This window comes from Onychostruthus taczanowskii, unplaced genomic scaffold (assembly GCF_017590055.1).
Source record: "Onychostruthus taczanowskii isolate IOZ18803 unplaced genomic scaffold, ASM1759005v1 scaffold3, whole genome shotgun sequence".
Lineage (NCBI taxonomy): Eukaryota > Metazoa > Chordata > Aves > Passeriformes > Passeridae > Onychostruthus > Onychostruthus taczanowskii.
This window is the reverse complement of record NW_024500349.1, coordinates 5,409,426-5,431,431: the sequence shown is the minus strand read 5'-3', so window position 1 is coordinate 5,431,431 and position 22,006 is coordinate 5,409,426. Positions and strand designations below refer to the sequence as shown.

General features: G+C 40.7%; 1 protein-coding gene across 5 annotated transcripts; it reads right to left on the bottom strand.

Annotated features, from left to right (window-relative positions):
* Positions 1 to 933: 933 nt before the first annotated feature.
* On the bottom strand, positions 934 to 21,635 carry PTER (phosphotriesterase related). Of its 5 annotated transcripts, none has more exons than XM_041408534.1 (6): positions 21,581 to 21,631; positions 19,622 to 19,772; positions 10,504 to 10,977; positions 8,544 to 8,809; positions 5,016 to 5,156; positions 934 to 1,776 (listed from the first exon to the last, which is right to left on the bottom strand). In XM_041408534.1, the coding sequence occupies exons 3-6, from the start codon at positions 10,933 to 10,935 to the stop codon at positions 1,566 to 1,568; spliced, it is 1,050 nt and encodes a 349-aa protein (XP_041264468.1). In that variant the 5' UTR covers positions 10,936 to 10,977; positions 19,622 to 19,772; positions 21,581 to 21,631; the 3' UTR covers positions 934 to 1,565. The 5 variants fall into 5 exon arrangements, with proteins under 5 accessions (XP_041264468.1, XP_041264470.1, XP_041264469.1 ...); XM_041408536.1 differs by lacking the exon at positions 21,581 to 21,631 and adding an exon at positions 21,113 to 21,563; XM_041408535.1 differs by lacking the exon at positions 19,622 to 19,772 and having other exon boundaries at positions 21,581 to 21,635.
* Positions 21,636 to 22,006: the final 371 nt, after the last annotated feature.

Genomic DNA, 22,006 nt, shown 5'->3' with positions numbered 1-22,006 from the left:
AAAGTGTCTGCCACTGACAAAAAAGCTCTCGAGTGCTGGCTACTCAGCAGAAGTCTGATAGAGATTTTACACATCGCCCTAAAAATCTCATTTGAATGAGTGAACCTTTTCTAAACAGAACGCGTTACTCCTGTTTTGAGTCGCTCAGTTCCAAACAAATGCCGAGTGAGCCCAGGCTGGCTGAGAGGATGGCCAGGCAAACTCATGCAGGGTTTACAAGGGGACACGGTGCTGCCAGCTGCTTGTGTATCATCTCACCAGACGGGCAATGCTTTTACCTTACGACAAAGTGCCAGCTCATATCTGTGCACTGTAGTGGTTACTCCTGTTTAATTTCTACGAGGCAATTATTTTAGTGACAGATGTGTACCTGACTTGTCTGCTCGCTCCACTGTTGCTGTTGCTGGCCAGTGCATCCCACGGCAGTGTAGCTAGAGATTCCCTGTGTAGTGTCCAGCAGTCCTGCACCTAGAGCTAGAGATCATTCACAACCAGCAATGCGCTTTTACTACGGTGTGTATTGGTAAAGCTCAATACTACAAGACATACATGGTCAAATCTGAAGAAGCTTCTGAAATCAGGCTACCACTGCTATTGAATAACACCATTTTTTGGGTAAATCACCTGCCCTGGTTAAAGTTAGACAAGAGCAAAGAACACGCTTTATGTGAAAGTCACATATAAGGCAAACATTTCTTCCTTTTTCATCATATCTTGATATACTGATTTGTAAAGACTTATATCACAACCTTTGTTATAACTAATACAACTCATTAAAACTGTATTATGTAATATATTTTGAGTGCTGGTGTTGCATCCTTACAAAAAGAAGCTGGTATGTGTCAAGTTTTACATGATTGCTGTGAGACTCCAAGTTCATGATAAAAAATTAATGCAATTAGAAAAAGACAATTGTAATAATACTGCACATACTTTAAGAGGTGATCAAAATGCTTTATTCAAAAATATATTTTTCCATGTATTTTTTTACATTTTCAGTTACAATTAAGTAAATTGTTAAACTAGAAAGAAACCTTATCTTTTTTGATTTGAGATTCCTCTTGCCTTCGCTTGTCAATGGAAGCTAACTAAAACTTTCAGACCTTTCAATCAAGTATTACTCAAAGAACATGAGGATAATGAGAAGATTGACAGTATTACAAGGATTAAAATCAGCCCTGAAGACAGGAAATTTAACTGAAAACCATTAATTTTCTTTCAAGGAAATTTCCTTCCACGTGACACATCTTCAGAAGTAGTTTTGAGGTAACATTCAGTAACAGATTATGTTTTTGAAACAGTCATTTCAAAATTTCAGAAAGAAAAAGAAAAGATTCTGTAGGTAGGCTCATATTCAGTAAATCATTAATGAGCAAACTTTCAGAAGGGAGAAAATGTAGAGACAGTATATAATTTTGATGTTCTAATTAAAAAGAAATATTACAATTAGTTTGTTTGCATCTACTTAATTTTTAGCTTTTCAGAATTTTTTTTAAATTACTGCTCTACTGAAATCTGAATTTTATCAAGCTTCCTTATAAATCAGGCATATTTATTCATTGCTCCTACTTAAAAGTCAACCACCGCTTTGGGTTTGCTAGGAGTATTTTATCAATTTTATCTTGGGATATGCCTCTAATTAGCATTTTAGGAACTATATTTTTAAGAATATGTGAATATCCATGACCTCCATATTTCATCAACCTGTTCTTGGTGTGCACATCATGAGCCATCAGAATTCTGTCTTCATAGCCTTCATCAATCAGCATACGAATCCTGCAAAAGTTGGAAGCATCCCTGTCAGTGAAAGTTCTCACTGCAACAGCATTTACACTTCTTACATTACTGTACTGCTGGACTGTATTATAACAGAAATACTTAGGTGCTCAGAGGATTGTACCCTTTACCTGAAAATAAAATACATTTTTTATTGCACAAAAAATATCCCATCTCTGAAAACACCACTTCAAAATGGCGAAGTAAAACTTTGCTTTTGGCACATGACTTTGCATTTCCAGACCCATACATTCCACAGAGGAATTCAAGAACTTCAGCATCACCACACACAGGACACAGGTTTTATATAAGTGAGTAAATAATAATTTCCTACATAAATTCCTTCTCAGCAGGTTACTTTTTGCTGCTGTCACAAAGCTGGTCCCATTACATTTGCTAATGACCAGACTCTGTGTGTGACAGCTCTTTAAAGGAGCTTGGCTCAATTACCTAAATACTTTCATATATTCAGTTGAATCCCATTTAGCAAAGCAGGTTAATAAAAAGCTGAAGTTGCCAGTATCATACTCCATATAGACAGTTATCATCAAAACACACTGCAAAGATGTTCATTAAAGAAGACAAAGAAGACTGGCATGGCACAGCACATGCCAGGAAATAAGGGGCATTAATTAATATGGCAGTGCAGCTAAAGAGCCTTGGCAAAATGACAAGTCAGCTTGGAAAAAGAAGTAATCCTTCTGATCACACTCTTGTAGCAGGACTGCTACAAGTCCTTCTGCTTCATGTTTCATTCAGCTAGCCTTACTCCATTGATCAACTAATTTTTTTTAGCATTTATGTTATGTGGATGTCTACACTCCTGTACTGCATGACTGTCAAGCTTCCATTTAGTTTGGCAGAGGTTTGCAGCACTGAAGTGTCAGGGACTGACAGACCAGCCCTGGAAAGTGCTCATTCCTCATGAAGGCCTCCAATTCCATCACTTGCCAGCTTTGTGAAGTTTTCGTTCTTACCTTCATGACAATGCTTTTACCAGCAAGAAAAGAAAAAAAAAAACTAGCCTCACAAGTACCCACACTGTATCTGAAAGCCCTTACTGACAGTTTTTATTACAGGTAATTACAAGCAGATAAAGGTAGCAGGATCAAATCAGCATGGGCAGCAGAAAGAAGGCAAATAGGATAGAATTTGGTAAAATATTATTGTTTTTCAAAAACCCACCATACATTGTGCCATACAGTGCACAACACTATGTAAACCATAGTCTTACATCACAAGAACCTCCTCCAGCCTGAAATACAGAGAGACCACAAGCCAACCAGAAAGTAAGACTAATGGCACTGGAAGGACTAAATTTTTCCTGACCAAACAAATTATTAGAACCACCTGCTCTAATATTAGACTCATTTAATGGGCTGGGGAGGCATATGATCCTTTCCATTTTGTATCTATTGCTCCTTTTTGCTCATTCCTCTATATTTAGTTAGTACATGCTTCTGACTCCAACCTGCCCAAGAACAGAAGTCAGTGTTTTGCTTGCATTGGCAGTAGACACAGACAGCTAAACTGTGTTAAGTACGCATGTTACGACAACAGAAGTTTGTGTTTTAAACAAAAAAGATGTGAACAAGTATTTTCAATTCAGTATTTTCATTCAGAGGTCAATTTGACTTCTACCTCTGTGGTGCTGTTTCACAAAACAAAAGCCTAAGGAGATTGCCCCAGCTACCCTTAGTCCACGGTGGGTACATCGATATAACTCAAATACACATTCTCACACTGTGCAAGAAGACAAACCTTTCATATTTTCTTCCTTTGAACAGCCTGTTGCAAGAAATACTCAGACACTAGAGAGTTTCAGGAGACATAATGGTGGCTGAGCAAGTATCATGGATGGAATGAAAACTGCCACAATTGAACATGCACTTGTTAACCAAGGCCAGTCCTCTCTAAATATTCCCCAGTGCTTCCATAGATGCTGACTTTCCACGGCACAGGAGAGGGCAGGAGGCACAGCAGAGGAAGCAACTTTACTCATTCTAAAAGTGAAAACTGTGGATTCCTTGCAACAGTTTAAAATACTGAGTAGCAAGACTGAGAGCAGCACTGTGAAGAGAGAAACAATTTCAAGTGTGAAAAGGAGCAGCAAATGCTTGGGAGGCTGGAAGAATAGCCACAGCACCTTCTTAGGAGAGAACAGTTTGAAAACAGATTAGTTTCAAGATTAATCTGACAATGAGGGGGAGGGAAACTGTCTGAGATGTAAGGGAAAGCTAGAAGTTACTTCATTAGTAATCAGCAATCATAACATCTTTCTCATCAAGGAGAGTGAAAGAACTATTTGTGACTCTGAAAGGTAAAAAGACACAGGCAGGATGGCAACCCACCCTCAGACACCTGCCACTTCACTGCTCACAAATGCTGTGGACAAACAGCATGGCAGCATCACACCTCCAGATGGAGTGGAAGGAGTGAGGTGTCCATTCCCAGCTGATCCTACCTTCTCTCAGACAGTTTTTGTACAGAATGTATCTCCTTGGCAAAACTTTGTGTTAGCACAGCACAACAGATTGGCCATGCAGCTGAGCTGCGACTGCAGGTGCTGATGAGAAGCAGGGAAGAGGTATCCTGCCAGTGGGACCAATATTTTCACATTGTGAGTGAGTGTGAGGAGAATGGGAGCCCTGAAGAGACAGGAATCACATTCTTCAAAACAGAGAAAGGGCAAAAGGACAGTGGGAGGAAAGGCGATAAAGTGCTTGGAAGAAAAAAGGCAGTTTTCCAGGATGGAAGCACAAATCCATCCAAAACAACCAATGAGTTTTGCTGGGTTAGCAAACCAGCGAGGAGATAAAACAGGCTTAGATGATGTTTAGTAGCAGCACTAGGTTTCCAATACCATGTTTCAAACAGAAGTACTTAATCTTAACATAAATGCAGTATTGTCATCCTTTTCCTTTTTACAGACTGCATAAATTTGACAAGATCAGCATCGAATTAGGACAGAGAATGAAGCTAAAAAAACTCTTGATCTTCTTCTCAAGTAACTTCCTACAACACTGTGATTCTGCATCTTCCTCTCAGACAGAAGAAATGACACATGCTGCTCTAACAGTGTGACAGCAGCAGGGGAAATGGCATTATTTCAGTATGATAGAAGACGGTTTTGAACAACGAGCAGAGTCACTCTGTGATGGTCTTAAAACAAGTATTTTTTATCAATAATATTTTTTACCAATGGCCATGCTATAGCTAAACAGCATGGGAGAAGATACCTTGCAATTCTTTCATTGTCGTTCGGCATGTCGATATCCGGATGGAACTGGTAATGAAGGAACTCTGTACCAAACAGGTCATACTCTAAGTAACATCCGAGCTTAGCAAATTCAAGAAGTTTCTTTTTATCAAAGATGGTCCTGCAGAACATATGTAACACAGAGTCAGCATTGTAACAGGAATAAAACATCTTATGGTATGAGGACAGGTACTTTGTGATCTCCTACTTGCAAGGAAAAAACCAAATAATCTACGATATAATTCACCCATTAGAAAAACAGGACTCCTGTCTGACACATGCAACTTAAGACTATACACAGCATTGTCCTTCCTACATTCATTTGGGATTTCATGCATTAAAAAACCAAAACAAAACCAACTCTTTCCCCATGAAATAATGAAAGCCTCTACAATAATCTTTAAACAGAAACAGGAAAGTTACTTACTTTTGATATCATTAACCCTCTCAACAGACAACCTAACAAGGAAGGACATTTAAGGAGCAGGTTAATTCATAGTGATATTAAAAAAAAAAAAAAAGACAATGGATTGCTCACACAAGACAGATTTACTCTCCCAAAAGAGTTACAGGAGACAGCTTCACCCAGGGCTTGTTTCATCCATCACACACCAGTAATATACAACTTTGTCTTTAGTTTCTATTCTGTACAGCGATGTTTCTAGATTGCCATTAGAGCAGCAATATATCATTGTTTGCACTGGGATCTGGCCAGAACGCCTTAAGGAAACGCTCTCACCAAAATACATAATGGTACTGTGAATATCTGGGACATGGGCTTTGCAACAGATTTGAAAAGTGAAGGAACAAAGCTTCTAGCACCTCTCACTCATTTGGAAAAGAACAGCAACAGAAATAAGAGTTCTCTGGAATATTTTGGGTTTTCTTTGAACCATTTTTACCACGTGTATAAACTGTTCAAAGAAAAACAAAAACACTCAAGTGATACAATTTTATCTTTATAGCTGCTAAACAATTTTTTTTAAGAAGAAACCACATTTCCACAAGAGTAGTACAGTTAACCAAAAGGGCAGTAATTTGTTGGGGAATTTTTTTATTATTGCAGATATTAATGTCACAAAGCAGTTTTACCTTATAAAATTACATCACAGTCTGTTGCTATGGAAATTACTGATGTCATAATTTCAATATTATGACTTAACAACAGATCAAGTAGGAGGAACAGATGGGTTGAGAGAGAGAAAATCCATGTTCAAACAAGCCTGCCATCAGCAGGAGTGTAAGACTTGCCAACTGTAATTAATAAAAAATGTTATTTTAAAATAAATGTTACAGTTTACAGAGACTGAACATTTATCACCAAAAGAGTTTTCAAAGTGCAGAGCAAAAGAACAGATTATTTTAGATCCAGCCCAGCCCAGTTCACAGGGAGACAATTGCCAAGACTATTCAATCCTGTGCAGGTAGCAAAAAATACCTAACAATCTATTTCAAAATCACAGCCAGAACAGTTTCTTTTGAAAACTATTGTTAGTGTCATGCTTTTGGGTGATCTGTCCCAACAAAGAGCCAGAGAACCTTCCTTCCCCAGCCACTGGGTCCCACTGTGAGCCACAAGGATGTAGCAACAGCAGCAGTTCCCAGCTCAAATTTCTGGTCTCTGAGCTGGAATTGGGTGTTTAGGCAACACTGTCCCTGAACAGCCCCGAGCTCATGGAAAAGGAGGTGGGACATGGTGAAGCACCCCATAATTTGGACCTCAGCCATAAATACCACGGGGACAGACACCAAACTGTTGGTGTTTCCCCAAATTCATAACAGTTGCTGCGAGACTTCTAACAGAAGTTACTCAAGTGAGTTGAGTCAAGATGTTGATCTCCTTTCTAACCTTAACCTCTAACAAATGGATAAAGCAGAGGCTCAATAGCTTTTGCTTCCAGCCTTTTAGTACACTGTAGTTCCACTATGGATACCTTTTTTTTAAGGTGCTAAATTGCAAGACATGGTAGCATTTTAGTTTTATCATTTAATTGTAAATCCACTGGAAAACTACCATTCTGTCTATGTGAAATGCAGATATGAAACATGGAGCTATGTACAAATTTATCTCACATTTAAGGGACTGGGATGCTCCCACATGAATTTTTCTTACTGGAGGAGATTTAAAATGTTAAATGCACATTGCAAAGCCAAACTTCACAGTAGTTTATGTTATAGCAAGTGCCAACCTGAATGTGTGAAAGTAATGATAGAAAGAGATAAAAGGAAATGTCATATTCTGCATCAGCGTCTGTTATTGAAACTGCACCTCTGTCTTCCTACTTATATTGCTTAATTTCTATCCATTAATTATTTAATTCAACAATTTACAACAGTGCAGAAGCTTTTTACAGAAGTAAAAAGCCATAATTGTATGTTTATGTTGTATCAAAATGGCTACATAAGTACTGATACCTGCAGCTTGCTCAGTCCTCTTTCATAAAAAGATTTAAGTAATCAGTTTTTTTCTCAAAAAGGGGTGAAAAATACAGCCATAGATACAGAGGAACACAGGTAAATACAAAAATTTATAAATATTCAAATATAATTTCATGGCATGAATTTTATGTTCCTAAAATCGTCAAGTAAAACAAGGACCTCAGTGAATAACAAACACCTGGAGCTCTATTTGCAAGCTCTTAGAGCCTGTAACCATGAGAAATTTGGAGCACAGTGCTGTTGCCTGTATTGCATTCACACTGAGGGCAAACAATCCAATTGCTGAGAATCATATGACCACAAATAGTCTCCATTATTCAGCAACTGGCCAAACTAATCAATGCTTGGACATACTCCAGCTCACCATGAGCAATACAAGGTCATACAAAACTGATTTGGTAATAGAGGCTATATTTCTAAACTGGAAACAGAAAAGCATCCCAATTTCTCTCCGTGCCTCATGTGGAGCTCCTGGTTTTTGTTCTCGAGGAAACTACAAGTTAACTATCTGCTCTATGCTATGGACTATCCAAAACCCAACTATTTTCTTTTTACGCAGTATATCCTCTATCTGGTAGCAGAACATTAAAAATCTGCCTTTTGCTTTGATCTAGACTCCAGCCAAATTAAGGAAATCTCCATTAGCTTCCGTGAGATTTTGGCAAGGCCATTAAGAGTGACCCAGTTTTCAAAAACACTGGAAGTCCAGCAACTTCCAACCCGATTTAGTGAGAGCTGCTCAGCGTCCAATGCTTTGTAAATACAGGGATTTTTGCAGGGATACAAATTGATGACATTCCCATTTTTAAAATGTGGTTAGGGTTATCCCTAATCCCTCTGCCAGGCTTTCAAAGACAGCATTTAAAATACCAAAATCTCTTATCAATGTGAATCTAAAACCTGATCCTGACTGTAGTGCTGGAGGCAGATCAAGCTCTATATAAGCACTTATTTTTGAGTCAGTTAACTTGAGGGTAACACCTTATGTCACCTTTTCCCAGTGTAGTTCTGCAAAGCCCCAGTGAGCCGTGGCAACACTGCAGGAAGCACAGCAGAGTAGTCGGCTTACCTGTCGAGGTGAGACATGACTGTCTTGGAAGCATCAGCCCCAGCTTCCTGCAGAATGCGGAGGATCTGGAAAGGGGAGTCGCTGTTCCTGCCAGGATGGATGATAACCGGGCACCCAAGCTGTGACTGAGCCTGTGCTGTTGCCTGAAGCACTCTGTGTTCACTGGGTGTCAAAGGCCAGGAGCAACCTATTTCTCCCACCACACCACACTTGATATTAGTCCCATCTGCTCCTTTGAGTACCTCATCAACAATAATCTCTGTCAGCTAGAGAACAGGAAAATGAGATTTTTGGTTATTATTACTGTTTGTGTTAAATAGCATCAAATTTGGCCTAGTTTGGACACTGGGTTAGTTATGCTCCCAAGGTCTTTCTGAACTTATCTAATTAACAGCTGGGTGCATGAAAGCACTGCAGTTAAAATCTGGTTTCTGTCAACTAATGTTATGCTAGCCATTCACTAAGACCAAAATAAACACAGAAGCAAATGAATTTAACAGTATCCAGTCACACATTTGTCCAGGTTTGCCAAGAAAGCTGGTCTACATGTAATTTGAACTCTGATTTAGGCAGACATTAAGTTTTCTTTTTTTTTTTTTTTAAAAAAGTTAGTTTATTCCAAAACCTTTGCCTTGCACTCCTGAATTGGCTCCAGACATAATCTAATGTAATTTTTGCAAAACAAGAGATCAGAGAATATGGAAACCTTGTCATACATAAAAGGAAGAGAGAAACTGGCAAGCATTCTCAAGAGACAATTTTAAGGCAAAACCTGCTTATGGGAATGCCAAGGTAAAACAACAGATCTGCTGACTTCAGAACTACAAAAATAAAGCTCTTTTGACAAATTTACAGGATCAAAATTAGTCTACTTTAGAGCATGCATAGACAAAACCCATCAGAATCTCTTAATAAAACTACTTTGCTATAAAAACTTTAATTTTTCTTTCCCAGATAGGCCATGTATCTTAAGCATACATTCAGAACTGAGAGCACAAAATGGTACTGATGATGACCTACCTTCCAAGCACTGAGTACAGGAAATCTGTGGGTCTCCATCAGTCCATCAAACACAGAAGGGAAACCTTTGCCTTGAGAAATCTATTTGTGTCCATGCTATTTGTATTTCAAGCAATGGATGAACATTTATGAAAAGCAGTACTCTAGTGTACATTTTGGTCCAGTTTTGCTGGCAGCACTGCTTAGGTTTTGACCATTGATTTTTAAAATTAATTTGACTCATTTGTAAACTGTGACAGATTTAAAAAAAAATTGTCAGCTCTATTTATACACATTCACAGCCTCCTACCTTGGAGAGTTCCATTCCCTCTTCTCCTCATCACTACATTTTCTTAATAAAAGATGAATATTTATTATTACAGGAACATCTGGGGACCTCAGCTATTGTTAACACATTGTCTTAGTCACTGTACAAAAAGCTGATGTAGACTATGCCCTGAAAAGCCTGCACAAATGATAGAGAAGAGAGCTATAACACACAGCCTGAGCAGAGCAGTGATTTACAATTGTCCTATAAACACTGCAATTATTCATGCTTTTTACAAGAATGTTGGGTAAATTCATTGGGAAGTAATTAGCCAGAAAAAGTGACAGAAGAGGTAGCAAGAATAAACTCATTCCTTAAAAAATTAGTAAAAACCTCAAGATAGTACGTGGTGTACCAAATGTCCACACATGAAATACTGTGTTTTCCTTTTCCTGTTGCATTATGACAATCCCTCAAAGAAAATGGAGCTTAAGAACTGAAAATTCTGACACATAAACCAAGCACATGAAAGTAGTGTTGCTCCAGATATTACACACGAGCAGTAATGCTGTTCCTGTTTTCTATGCTGAGCACCCCTGTATTCCATCTATTTTACTGGAACTTCTTTCCAGCTTTGGCTTACCCTGGGATAATTCACAGGACAGAAGCACTGAAGCAATGGTTAAGACTTACCTGCTCCACTGTCATGGCCTGTGTTTGAGGAGAATGAGTGGAATCCACATAAAACCCAGCACCAGCAACAATATGAACTCCAGTTTCTTCAGCAAGTTTCTTCAAAGTATTCATATCCCGGCCAATTCCTGTAGTTGTGTTTTCCACAATCGTCCCACCACCTGCTGCTTTAAAATGCAGCAGCTCCTCCCTCACAGCATCTGTCTCCTGATACAAAAGAAGGTTTTCTTTATGGCTGTAGGGATTTTGCTTAATCCAAAACAAGTTCTTCATCTCAATGGGCCCATTAGACAAAGCCTCTTGGCCTGGAGAAGGTGGACAAAAGCAGCTGCTGTAGTTCATAGTCAAGTGTTCATGAGTCAAGGTTTTGCCAAGACAGTCAGGCTCCACAGGACCCAAGACAGTCTGCACTTTTCCACTCAAAGAAGGCATCTTTCTTTAACAAAGGGGAAAAAAATCAGATCCTAAAGGAGTCTGGGAAAGAAGAAAGGAAAAACAAAAACATTTCAGAAAGAGCAGCATTTTCTCAGGCAATTTTTGAAATCCCTACTCCCTCGTGCACATATACCTACACTCTGTGTGTGTTCACTGGGATGTTTCCAAAAGCTGTTTGTAGCAGGGTGGTCAATATGAAAAACAAGGCATTTATTTTACCCAACTGCACTTGTATTAGTACTCCAGCAATATAAACACACCACATTCCAGTACATGGAAATTGTCATCATTTATTGTGCTGTCGTCAGTATCACATTAAGATAAATGTTTCCTATTTAATAAAACCACTGTATGTTCGTTTAGGATTCTTTGCTCTTCAGCAGCTGTCAAATTTTGTCAGCTTCAGCCACCAGATGAACACACTTGGCACCAAGGCTGAATATTCCTTACTGATATGTTCAGTATATTTATCTCTGGCCTCCAAGACTCAGCATCCCGCTCACATGTTGAGGAAGCAGTCTGTGTTTGGACACGTTGTCTCCCCCTCCCTTTGTGGAATGCAGGGGTGGGGGTGATAATCTGCTCGTCTGGCTTCAGCAGGGCTCAGGTTCTCCTACCTGCTGTGTTCTGGAGGTCTGGAACAGCCCAGGACCACTCCTCTAAGGCTGATAACAGCCACCAAAGATACAGCATGGCCCACAAACAGCAGTGAGGAAGCCAAAATGCTTCAGCGGGCAAATATTTTGCCAGTTAAGAAGACTTTAATCTAACAATTTGTATGTGGCTCAGCATCTCAGACACTTTTTAATTCATCTTTAACATCAATGAAAAAATGTTACTTCTCAAAACTTCAACCGAGCCGTGACAAATACAAACACTGAGGCTACAGTCTGCAGTTGGTTCATGTCAAAGGCCCCATGCCAATTTGGCCTAACTCACTGCAGGTTAGAATTAACTGCAGCTCTCCCTATTGGGATTTTGGGTATTTTCCCTTTAGGAGGGGGGGTAGTCCTGACTAACCAGTTCATGTTAGATCTTCCAGATGCTAGTCACAAAGGCTTGAGGATATATAGTTAAAATCCCTAGTCAACCAAAATCATGAGTTATGAAACAAAATACATGTTTAATCATGTCCAGAGGAAAGGACTAACTAGAGCATGCATTATTGATTAAAGAGAGAGGTCTTTCCCATTTCTGCCTCCCTTTTAGTGAATAATGTCATAAACATGGGTTTGTTACTGGTAAAGCCCTCAGAGGACATTTTCCTTTTAACTGCTAAAGTTAATCTACCAGGATGACAGAAAAACTGAAATCTGAAGGGCACTGAACTCTACATATCAAAGGGCACAGGAACATCAAGATCTCTTTGGGGATTCTTTGATCTCATGAGAAGCAGTCACTGCCAGAGCACCAATGCACAAAAGTGACCCAGCCCCTGGAAAAGGCAGCTATTCCCTGCCCAGTGAAATCTATACTGCTGGTGCTCATTGCAATATGAAGAGTTAGCCTCCATAAAAAAAGGAGAAATGACTGAATGACTATGTTTATTTGCCTTCTGTAAAAGCAGATTAGGAAGAACTGTTCTTTTAGGAATTTTGTTCCTGAACTAGCATGTTAACTTGTTTGAGAAGGTAGAAGAATAAATTACTCTCATAGAACAGACTGCTGGCTGATTAATAGGATGATTTACTTTTCTTCCAAACAGATAAAGAAGTGCATGATTTCAGAAAATATTATTCTTGAGCAAATAATTAAAAGCAAAATACCTGTCTTAGTCAGAAACTGCTCCTAGCTGCAATTCAATTAAACAGTCATTAATTCCATCCTTGAAGAAGGCTGGTGCTCTATACAGAGCAACCCACTATTTTGGAGAATGACTCAGATCATTGAACTTTCTTATATGCACAGCAAAGCAACTGACACAATTCTAAGCATTACCTTTGCTTTAATTTCCCCCCCTCCCCGCTTTCTTTAGATGTTTTAATCTACACTCTGGCATTCAGTAAAACCCTGACAGCAGAGTGATAACTACCCTCTGCAATAGATTCATACTTCTCTTTCCCCATGTCCACTGACAATTTTCCAATCCATTTATTAAGTTAGCAAACCAAAACTATATATAATTAAATATGCAAGTATTTAATTTCTTTTGATAAAGCTTGACACAAATCAATTACCAGTTCCCACGCCAGGTTTCTCTTGTAACAGACACCAACCTGTTGATTTTGAATTCTAGAATTCAGATTACAGCTCACATACAGAATTTACAGAACCTTTTGACTGAGGCCAAGGATTTTTATAAATATAAGAAGCATCACAAGAAATGGAAACTGACACAAACAGCATTTAAAGTAGGCCTAATTTTATCTTCATGAAAAATGTATTAATATTACTGCCTGTTCCTATTAACGGACACAGTTTTAGAAACCCACCACTCTTAATAAAAGAACAATAAAAAATAAAGACAGTCAACAACCTGTGACTGGAATTATTTTTCAAACTACTGTGCTGGTATCTTCCCTGCTGTCATTCACATAAAGAGCCTGCCCTCGTTATGCTATGATACATTATTCCTAGTCAGATTCACTTGATGGAATCAGAATTATGCATTTTTAAAACAGATTTTAGGTGCAAATAGCTTTTAAATGGAATCAGGATTCCTACTTAATTTAAGCATGTATATGTTACTACAGGAATCACTGTTTGTGTGGATTACTTATTACTTGCATGCCATGTTTTACACAGAACTTTCTTTTGAAAAAGTTTCTTCTTTCATATACCAAGGACTGCATTCATACCACCTCATTTAGCCATTTAAATGATGTATGTCTACAACAGAACAATCATCTGGAGATGGAAAGACATATCTATAGGCAGCTCATCCAGCTTATTTTAAATGCCTGTAATAGGACAGGACAAGTCACTTTCTGTAATGTTATCCTCTTTCCATGGACTAAGGAGTGAGCCAAGAAACAATCCAGGACAAGACAAATATATTTCAGATGGCTCTACATAGGATATGTGAATTATATTTCCTTAATCTTAATCCAGCCTGAGGGGATGGGAAAATGTGCTGATTCCTATCACAGAAGATAAATAGGTAGGTTCGTATCTGGCAATAAAAGCTATTTTGGTTTTGAAAATTGCTAATTTATGTGCTGGTATTGCCAAGGAGCTCCTGCACAGACCAAGACTTCTCAGCTCTAGGTGCTGTACAAAGAGAGAGATAAATTATATTTCCTGAAAATTACAAATTCAGACTAAAAAATGAGAAAATTGCTTTAAGATGTAACCAAAACTTTTACTATTTCACAAAAACCATGAAACACTACTTTATCATTTCTGTAATAAACTCTGGACAAATCTTTATAACCACCAACTGTATGGTGCATAAAATACAACTCTCACCATTAGCCAACTATCAAATTCTGGTGAAGTAAATATTTTTCCTAGAGGTATTGTTAAGAGAAAAGAGACTTGCTATTAAAAAGGTCATGGTGGTGCATTCCTGACTCTGGTAAAAACTCCACTGAATTCAATAGATGTTTTGCCTGAATACTGATGACAAGATTTATGTTTCTGCTTTTCCCATCTGAAACGTGTGCTTCAGTCACTGTGTCATTTTAATGGCCCTGTAATGGGAAGTCCCCCTAGGTTTGGATTAGTTGCTTCCTACAGTAATCTCATATTGCTGAAACATTATAATCACATAAACACAGTTTCCATATGCTAATTCTGCATTTGTTTTGATTCGGTAAGCACATTTTAATGGCATTAGCACAGATTCTCTGTAGACCAGTGTGAGAATCATTTCATTGTCGTTACATCACAATGTGAGATTAGAGCAACATTAAATCCAGATTGCTGTGACATAAAATTTACTGGAAAAAAAATTTAAAAAAAAAAAAAAAAAAAAAAAGCACAAAGAATGGCTCAATGGGTATTTACTGTACCCAGAAAAAGTTAAACACAGCTGCCATTTAGAAACAAGGGGAAATGTGACGTAGCACAGGCTCACTATATATTTACAGATGCAGGAAATGTTTTGAGCATTCAATTCTAGTTTGAGCAACCCCTACAGAACATGGAAAAGCCACTTATTAGAAATATGTGACACATCTGTAGGAAATTACTATTAGTTAGTTTATGCTGTGTTATCTCACCGTTCCCCACATGTAAAGGTTTTGTGACAAGGGAAAAAGTTAGCAAGACAAAGGAAGAGGAGAGGCATAGGGTACGAGAAAAAGAGAACACATGTAGACTATGTCAAGAAGAATTAAAAAATCCTCTTATTTTTCTCTTCCCTCATGTTTCTGCCAACCCTACAGAGGTTTACAGAAAGGAAGGAACTCAATACTGCCTGCACAGTTCTTCCTCTTTCCCACCAGATAAGCAAGATTTCTAACCTCTCCAGATCTATTCCACCTTCTTCAAAAACATATTCATGAGTGCTAATTACAGTGCAAACACACCTGAAACCCAGCACTCCCTCAGACACGGATTTCAGGAAGCACAGCTTTTTTGCTCATGCATGTTGGCAGGAAAGCACAGCTACAGGGGCTGTGGAGCTGAGCCTGCCACAGCTGGGTGGCTGAGTGCAGCAGGAGGACAGAACTTGCATTTGCTCCAGGACAGATGCAGACTCACCTGTCATTTAGTCCAGCAATTCCAACTGCACCACTCACTACAAAGGAGTCCAAGACCTGTAACGCTGTAGTTCGACACAGGCACTCTCACACCATCACTACTTTGTGTTACATGAGAAAACAACATGTGTTATATTGCTTTTGGGTTATTCTGTCCAAGAAAAAGAACTTGAAATTCTGGAATTACTGAAAGAATGGAAGAGTGGAATTACTAAAAAATTTGAGGTTTCTGGGCAAACTTGGGCCTCTCCTGTAGAAATGGCAGGTATGCTGCTCAGAAAGTGACAGATTATTTTTATTAAGCGTCATGAATATTTTTCCGTATTTTCAGAATTGACATTGGTCAGAATGGCATTGGCCTTTTTCCTCTCCCAAAATGGAGCTATGAGAGTACCATGGTTTGCTGAACTTCAAGCTAGCTCAAGGCTTTGTGTCCTAAGGAATGATGTCACACTAGAGACTTTTCATGCCTTGAATAAAGCTCTTAAGAGAGAGGAAGGGAACACTTATGGTGCCTCTCCCACACAAACTCCTGCCTAACCCCACAGCAGTGCATGCTGCAGCTCTTCCCTTTGTGGGCCACCCTTCATTTCCCACCTTCGGGTGGCTGTATCTTCCCACAGCATGCACACAAACCTCACCATTTTGGATGTGTAAGCTCTTGACTGGGTAGAAATTGGCCAGCAGATTCAAAGCCTAGAGAATTTTTGGGGGAATTATTTAAAAAGCATCATCCACTCCACCTTGCCACATTTTTTCATGAAACACATTATTCTGGAAGTATTCAGAATAGTGGGTTAACGTTGTGGCCTTCAATGGCCTACCTCTGGTCCCCAAACCATTCAAAAACATATTTCCTTGAGAAGTTAAGCCAAAAGAAATGCTAAATATTGCTTTTCACTATATTTTCTATATATGGTTTGAGCAATCAAAAAACCTTTACACTACAGAAGTGAGAAAGAATACTAAAAGACTTTATATAAGGTTACAGTATGTGCTATGAAAAAGAATCAGGAGATCTTTAGACAAGCCTTTTATAATCCCACTTTGATAAAGAGAAGTCCCACCAAAATATGCAGGTACACACTCCACAGCAGTTACATTGCTTGAGCAGCACTGTCAATGTTCTACAATCTAAAAGCAGCCACTTAAATTTTAAGAGAAATGTAAACACTAGTACACATAAGGGAAAGGCCAATATTGACGCCCTGCCCTCAGAACCTCCGAAAAGCACACTCAGATAAGGAGCTGGGTAAGTGAGAAGCAAAGCTTTTAAATGTTCACCTGAAAGAGAAAATTCTTACAGCATCTTCCCTCTGTGGCTCAGCTCGTGGCAGAGAGACCTTCCAGCTTTGCATGGTTTGAGGGTCGTGCTCTGGCTCTAGGCAGGCTTTAAGCCAGGCATACCTAAATCAGATTGCTTCCTTACAGTTGAACTGCCACACCAGGACAAGGGCAGTGTCTCGTACCTGTCTCGCAGGGTGGACGAACCTTGGGGATCAAAGCAAGCACGTGTGATTTGCTCCAAGAAGCAGAGTCCAAGTCACCTCATATACAGAACTTTGCACAATTTTTTTCCAATTTGGTTAAGTTTAGCTGTTGTGACCAGAATAGTCAGACTTCCATTTTACCTTAATTCTGTGCAGATAACAGTCTCAAAATCTAGGCTTCTCTGAGCAAAGTCACATTGAAGTTTCTCTTCCTCAGAGAGATCTGAGACCAGCATACCCCTAAGTGCTTTTTCATTAACATCTCTTTAGAAGAACTTCAGGGGATTTTACATTTTGGGCAGCTTCCAAAATTACTCCTGATAAAAGGTCAGATAAAAATTCTCCTCCAGGGTCAAACATTACATTAATTATATTTTACATGCACACATAGTGTTTTTAAGCCAAAAATCAGAACTGAAGTCACATTATGCTATATGCAAATATGGGCTAAGTCCTGCATGTTGATACATACATTCATATTCTTAAGACTTAACAGACTCACATTTGCTTCTTAAGGGTTCTGGGATACAAGTACATATTCTCTCTCTTGTGAGGACAACATGTAAGGAAAAAAAGTCTCCTTTTCAGGAATGCATATCCAGCCTTCATTCCCTCCAAATTTCAAATCTGAAATCTTAAGCAAGCAAAATCTTAATCAAGCACACATCTTAACTCCACTCTTTGTTGTTATTCTCATTGACTTTCATTGGTTTTCTGTCTATTTGAGATCACATACACACATTTTCACATGAACATGTGAAACATGTTTAAACATTTTAGTAAGCATGCTGGGTGGAGCATTATCACTCACTTGTGCAGTCCTACAGAACCACACCAAACCACTCCATGATCTTCACATGTAGAAATGTACCACACAAATCTAAGCAATGGATGAGTGATATGCATTACTACGTCTTGAATATTACTATCTAGAAAAATTCAGATGAATGAACCCCAACGTCAACTTTGCCACAGAACACAACTGTCACTGATCCACTAAGTTCTGTAAAGCCATGCATGTTGGAAAAGAGCAGGTAGTCTCATTCAATATCCGACTGCAGCAAGTGAAAAAAGCAGGGGCTTCCAGAAAACCACCTTCTTTACTAGGAGTGATGAGCTTAGATGCACAGAACTAAATTCAAGGTCTCACTCCTGCAAACAACTGTATCACAAAATTTTCAACCAATCTGAAGACCTAATGGGAAAAATACCCTGAGAAAAGCCTTTGGACTGTGACTGTTCTCTGTGACTGCGTCAGGCAATGGAAGCTGTATGTCTTTCTCAAGGAAGCTGTATGTCCACTTCTGCTCTAAAGAAATGAGCTCACACAAGAAAAGTTAATGTGAGTCAAGGGAAAGCTCAAAGCTGGTGGGTGTAGCTCAAGGAGTACCTTTTACCTCAGGACCTTTACAGTCTGCATGCTTTGTCAGGGGTCAGAGTCAATGACCTCTTGCTTTTAAGTTCTTACCCCCATCTGGGTACAACAGTGGAATGCTAGGAACAACCAACACACAGAAGCTGACAAAATTGTAAGGTCTCCTACATACTGTTCTATTTCTTTTGCAAGTATTGCTGAATCTTCAGTCTTAACCAGAACTGGACACAGAACCCTGCCACTGTTTTGCCTTTTTGTATCACAGAATTTCTGAAAGAAGATACAAACTCAGAATTTTTGTCCTGGAAACTATTATCTGTTTTTAAAAAAATCCTGGCCACCCATTCTAGAATGAATAACAAAGAACAAAGTCCTGCAATAAAGCTTACAGAACACCAGAGTTCAAGCATTAAAATCAGTTGAAGATTTTCAGACCCATCTGAAAATGACCCATCCGCCAATAGGTACACAAATCACAGCAAAAAAAAGAGGTACACGCCTTTCACTTGATCACTAACCCTCACTGTAGTGACTCTGGAAAGGGTAACGACAACTGTGGGATACAACAATTCTCCTTTTACATTTTGAGGAAAGAGATGAGATCCCAAAAGAGCAGAAAAAGGGAGTAGTTCAGCAGGTAGCATACCGTTCTTTGATCCCACCTCCTCCACAGAAGTTACTTCAAGAAAAACCCTGTGGCTTTGGCTACACAACAGTAAGGTTTCAGAGTATCTTTGGGAAGAGTGATTCTACATTTCTGAGATCCAAGTAAAAAAATGTGATTTACTAAAAGGTGTTATCTAAGAGATGATGGTGGTGGTCCTTCTTCTTGCTTCCTTTTTATCTGAGTAGTTAAGTACTTGTGAAACATATCCTAGCTATTGTTAGGAAAAAGTGTTTTTCTTGGATTACCAACACATATATTACTGTCAGACCAAAGACATGACCACTGCTTAGAAAATTCTGAGGAAGCTTTTTAATTTGTGACCAGAAAAATGGCACTGAAGCAGAAAAGCTACCCTTCCAGTTTTGAGAGGATGTAATTTCTTCTTAGCACTAGAGGGATGGGATACTCCCCTTCCCCTTCAATACAGCTGGCAATTCAATTTTCCAGAAATGCAGAAAATGTAAAAGAGTTCAAAACTCTTCTGAATCAAACCAGAGACTTGTACCTTAGGTTTCCACAGTCTAGATGGATCTCTAATTCCCTCATACCAGACAGGTGGCCAGCCGGATACAAGCAGAAGCCTCACTGTTTTCATGAACCTCAGGAAATCTTGGTTTCATCTGACTAAAAAATGAATTTTTTCAGTATTTCAAGTCCTGAAAGACAGGAAAAACATTTTAGATCTACATCAAGTGAAATAAGGAAAAAATTCACAGAATGTTCAGAGGCATAGTCCTTTAATAAACACAGAACTCACTGGTGCCATATGCTTCACTATACACTGATTTTTATGTGTGAGAAGCAAGCTGATGGCTCCTAATCACAGAGGGAAGCTGTGACACTTGTTCCTGCTGCACCATGCACTAATTCAGTAAGTTAGCACTGGTCACCTACACAAAATATAATTACGCATCTGAATGCCATTGTTGCCACCTTCGATTATAACTATGAAAATGAATGTGATGATGGTGACAGGATGGCAAATATTATATCTGTTAAATTCCAAAACATAAGAGGCATTCATAATAATAAATGACACTTATGTAGTCTTTCATAAAACAATCCCAAAGTACCTGACAAAATGATACAAAACTACTTATTAGAAGCATTGCTTCACCCATCACTGAAACACAGCCCCCAGCAGAAAGAAGGCAACAACCTTTAAACATTACAGAACGTATTATGACAGAGGATGTTGAATAATTTATCCAGTGTAAAGCAGAAGGGAATTCCAGACAAGGAAAACAAAAATTCCCAGAAGTGACCTCCAGCTAAAAATTTGTTTCATTCAAGAACTGTCACAAGCCTCTAGCACACAGAAGATACCACCCTTTACAAGAGACACTGCAAAAAAAGAATTATGCTTACAGGTATCTTAGAGATCATATATACATTCAAGTACTTGCTAGGCTCCTCAGAGCTCCTCACCAACAGGACTTGTATGCTTCAACTTACGACCAAACTAACCACAACACAAGACCTAATGCAGAGGAGGTGCCAAAACCCAAGGCCACTGCCCAGCAGTGGCTTTGCCACCGTGCTGAAGCACACTTGGCGGGGGGAGCTGAATCTCCCTCGCTCAGATTCAGCCTGCCTTCCGCAGCTCCCGAGCCGCTGCCAGGGGAGCAGGGAACCTGCTGCAACCGTGTCTTGGAACGGGCAGCAAGCCTCGGGCCACCGAGAACATGCACGGTGCAGTGTCGTGTCCCAACAGCGCACACAGACAAGTCTGGAGCTTTGCTGCTGAGCCTCGACAAGCTTAAGCAGCTCTGGAAGCATCTTGCAGAGGGCCGCTGGCGCTTCCAGATGGAGAGGCAGCTGAAGGCAGGCTCTGAAGGTCCCAGTTTTGGATTGAGGCATTTGTTCCTTCACAGAGACACCCTCGGGAACTGTCGGGAGAGGAGTACTAGAAAGGACGTAGTTCCAATATTTAACTTGTTATGGCTGTACAAATATTAAATACCAGCACTAATAATAGCAGCGTAGCTGCACTCACACAGTGAAGCCGCCTAAGCTCGGGGCTCACTCTGTTGGTAACTATCATCTGGTGCTGTAAAACGCTTCTGCGGAGAGGAGCTGCCCGTCCCCTCACACTCCACACGTGCCGCGGGGCCCCCCGCAGGAGCCCTGCCTGACCCAGCGCCGCCGTCCCGGCCACCTCTCTCCTCGCCCCGCAGCCGCCGCTCCGCCGGGGCTGCACCGGCAGGCCCGAGCCCGGCACAGCTCCGCGCTCCCCGCCCGCCCCAGCCCCGAGCACCGTCAGTCGCCGCCCGCTCTCCCGCCTCGGGCCCTCCCGGGCCGGCAGAGGAGCGACCGAAAGCGGCTCTCGCTCCACAACTCGGGGAAGTTTCCCGGCCCGGGCGCCTTGTCGGGCCGAGGGCACCAAGGGCGAGCCCAGCTCTGCTGTGGGCCGCGGGAGGTGGCGCGGCAGCTCCGCAGGCGCTCCCACACCCCGCTGGCTCACCCCGCGGCCCGGACCCTCCGCCGGCAGCACTGTAACCCGCAGGGCCCCGGCAGGCGGAGAGCCACGACCGCCCCGAGCGGGGCGGGACTTCCCGGGGACGGGAGCGAGTGGTGGAGCAGGCTGGGGGCGGTGGGGCCTGGGGAGAACGGGCTGCCGGCCGGGAGAGCGGGAGAGCGGCCGGGAGCGGCCGGGAGCGGGGGAAAACGGCCGGGAGCAGAGCGGTGCCCCGCTGCCGGACCCGTCCAGCTCGCTGCCCGCTGCGCGGGCCCAGGAGTTCCCCGTGGAGTGAGGGGCAGCTGTGCTTGGTGTCATCCTTGGCTCCTAGTACGAAGAGAGTCGGTGTCTTTGAGCCTCCTGCCTGTCCTTGCGCGTACCCCCTGTTTACACAGGGAGGAGGCTGGAATCCACGGAGTCATTTTGGGGGGG

Bases quoted from the DNA above. Each gene is read 5' to 3' on its own strand.
- PTER (XM_041408535.1), bottom strand. From the start codon at position 10,935: ATGCCTTCTTTGAGTGGAAAAGTGCAGACTGTCTTGGGTCCTGTGGAG. The intron at 8,810-10,503 runs GTAAGTCTTAAC...CCTGTTCTCTAG, and splicing joins AGGCCATGACAGTGGAGCAG to CTGACAGAGATTATTGTTGA. The intron at 1,777-5,015 runs GTATCTTCTCCC...CAACTTTTGCAG, and splicing joins GACAATGAAAGAATTGCAAG to GATTCGTATGCTGATTGATG.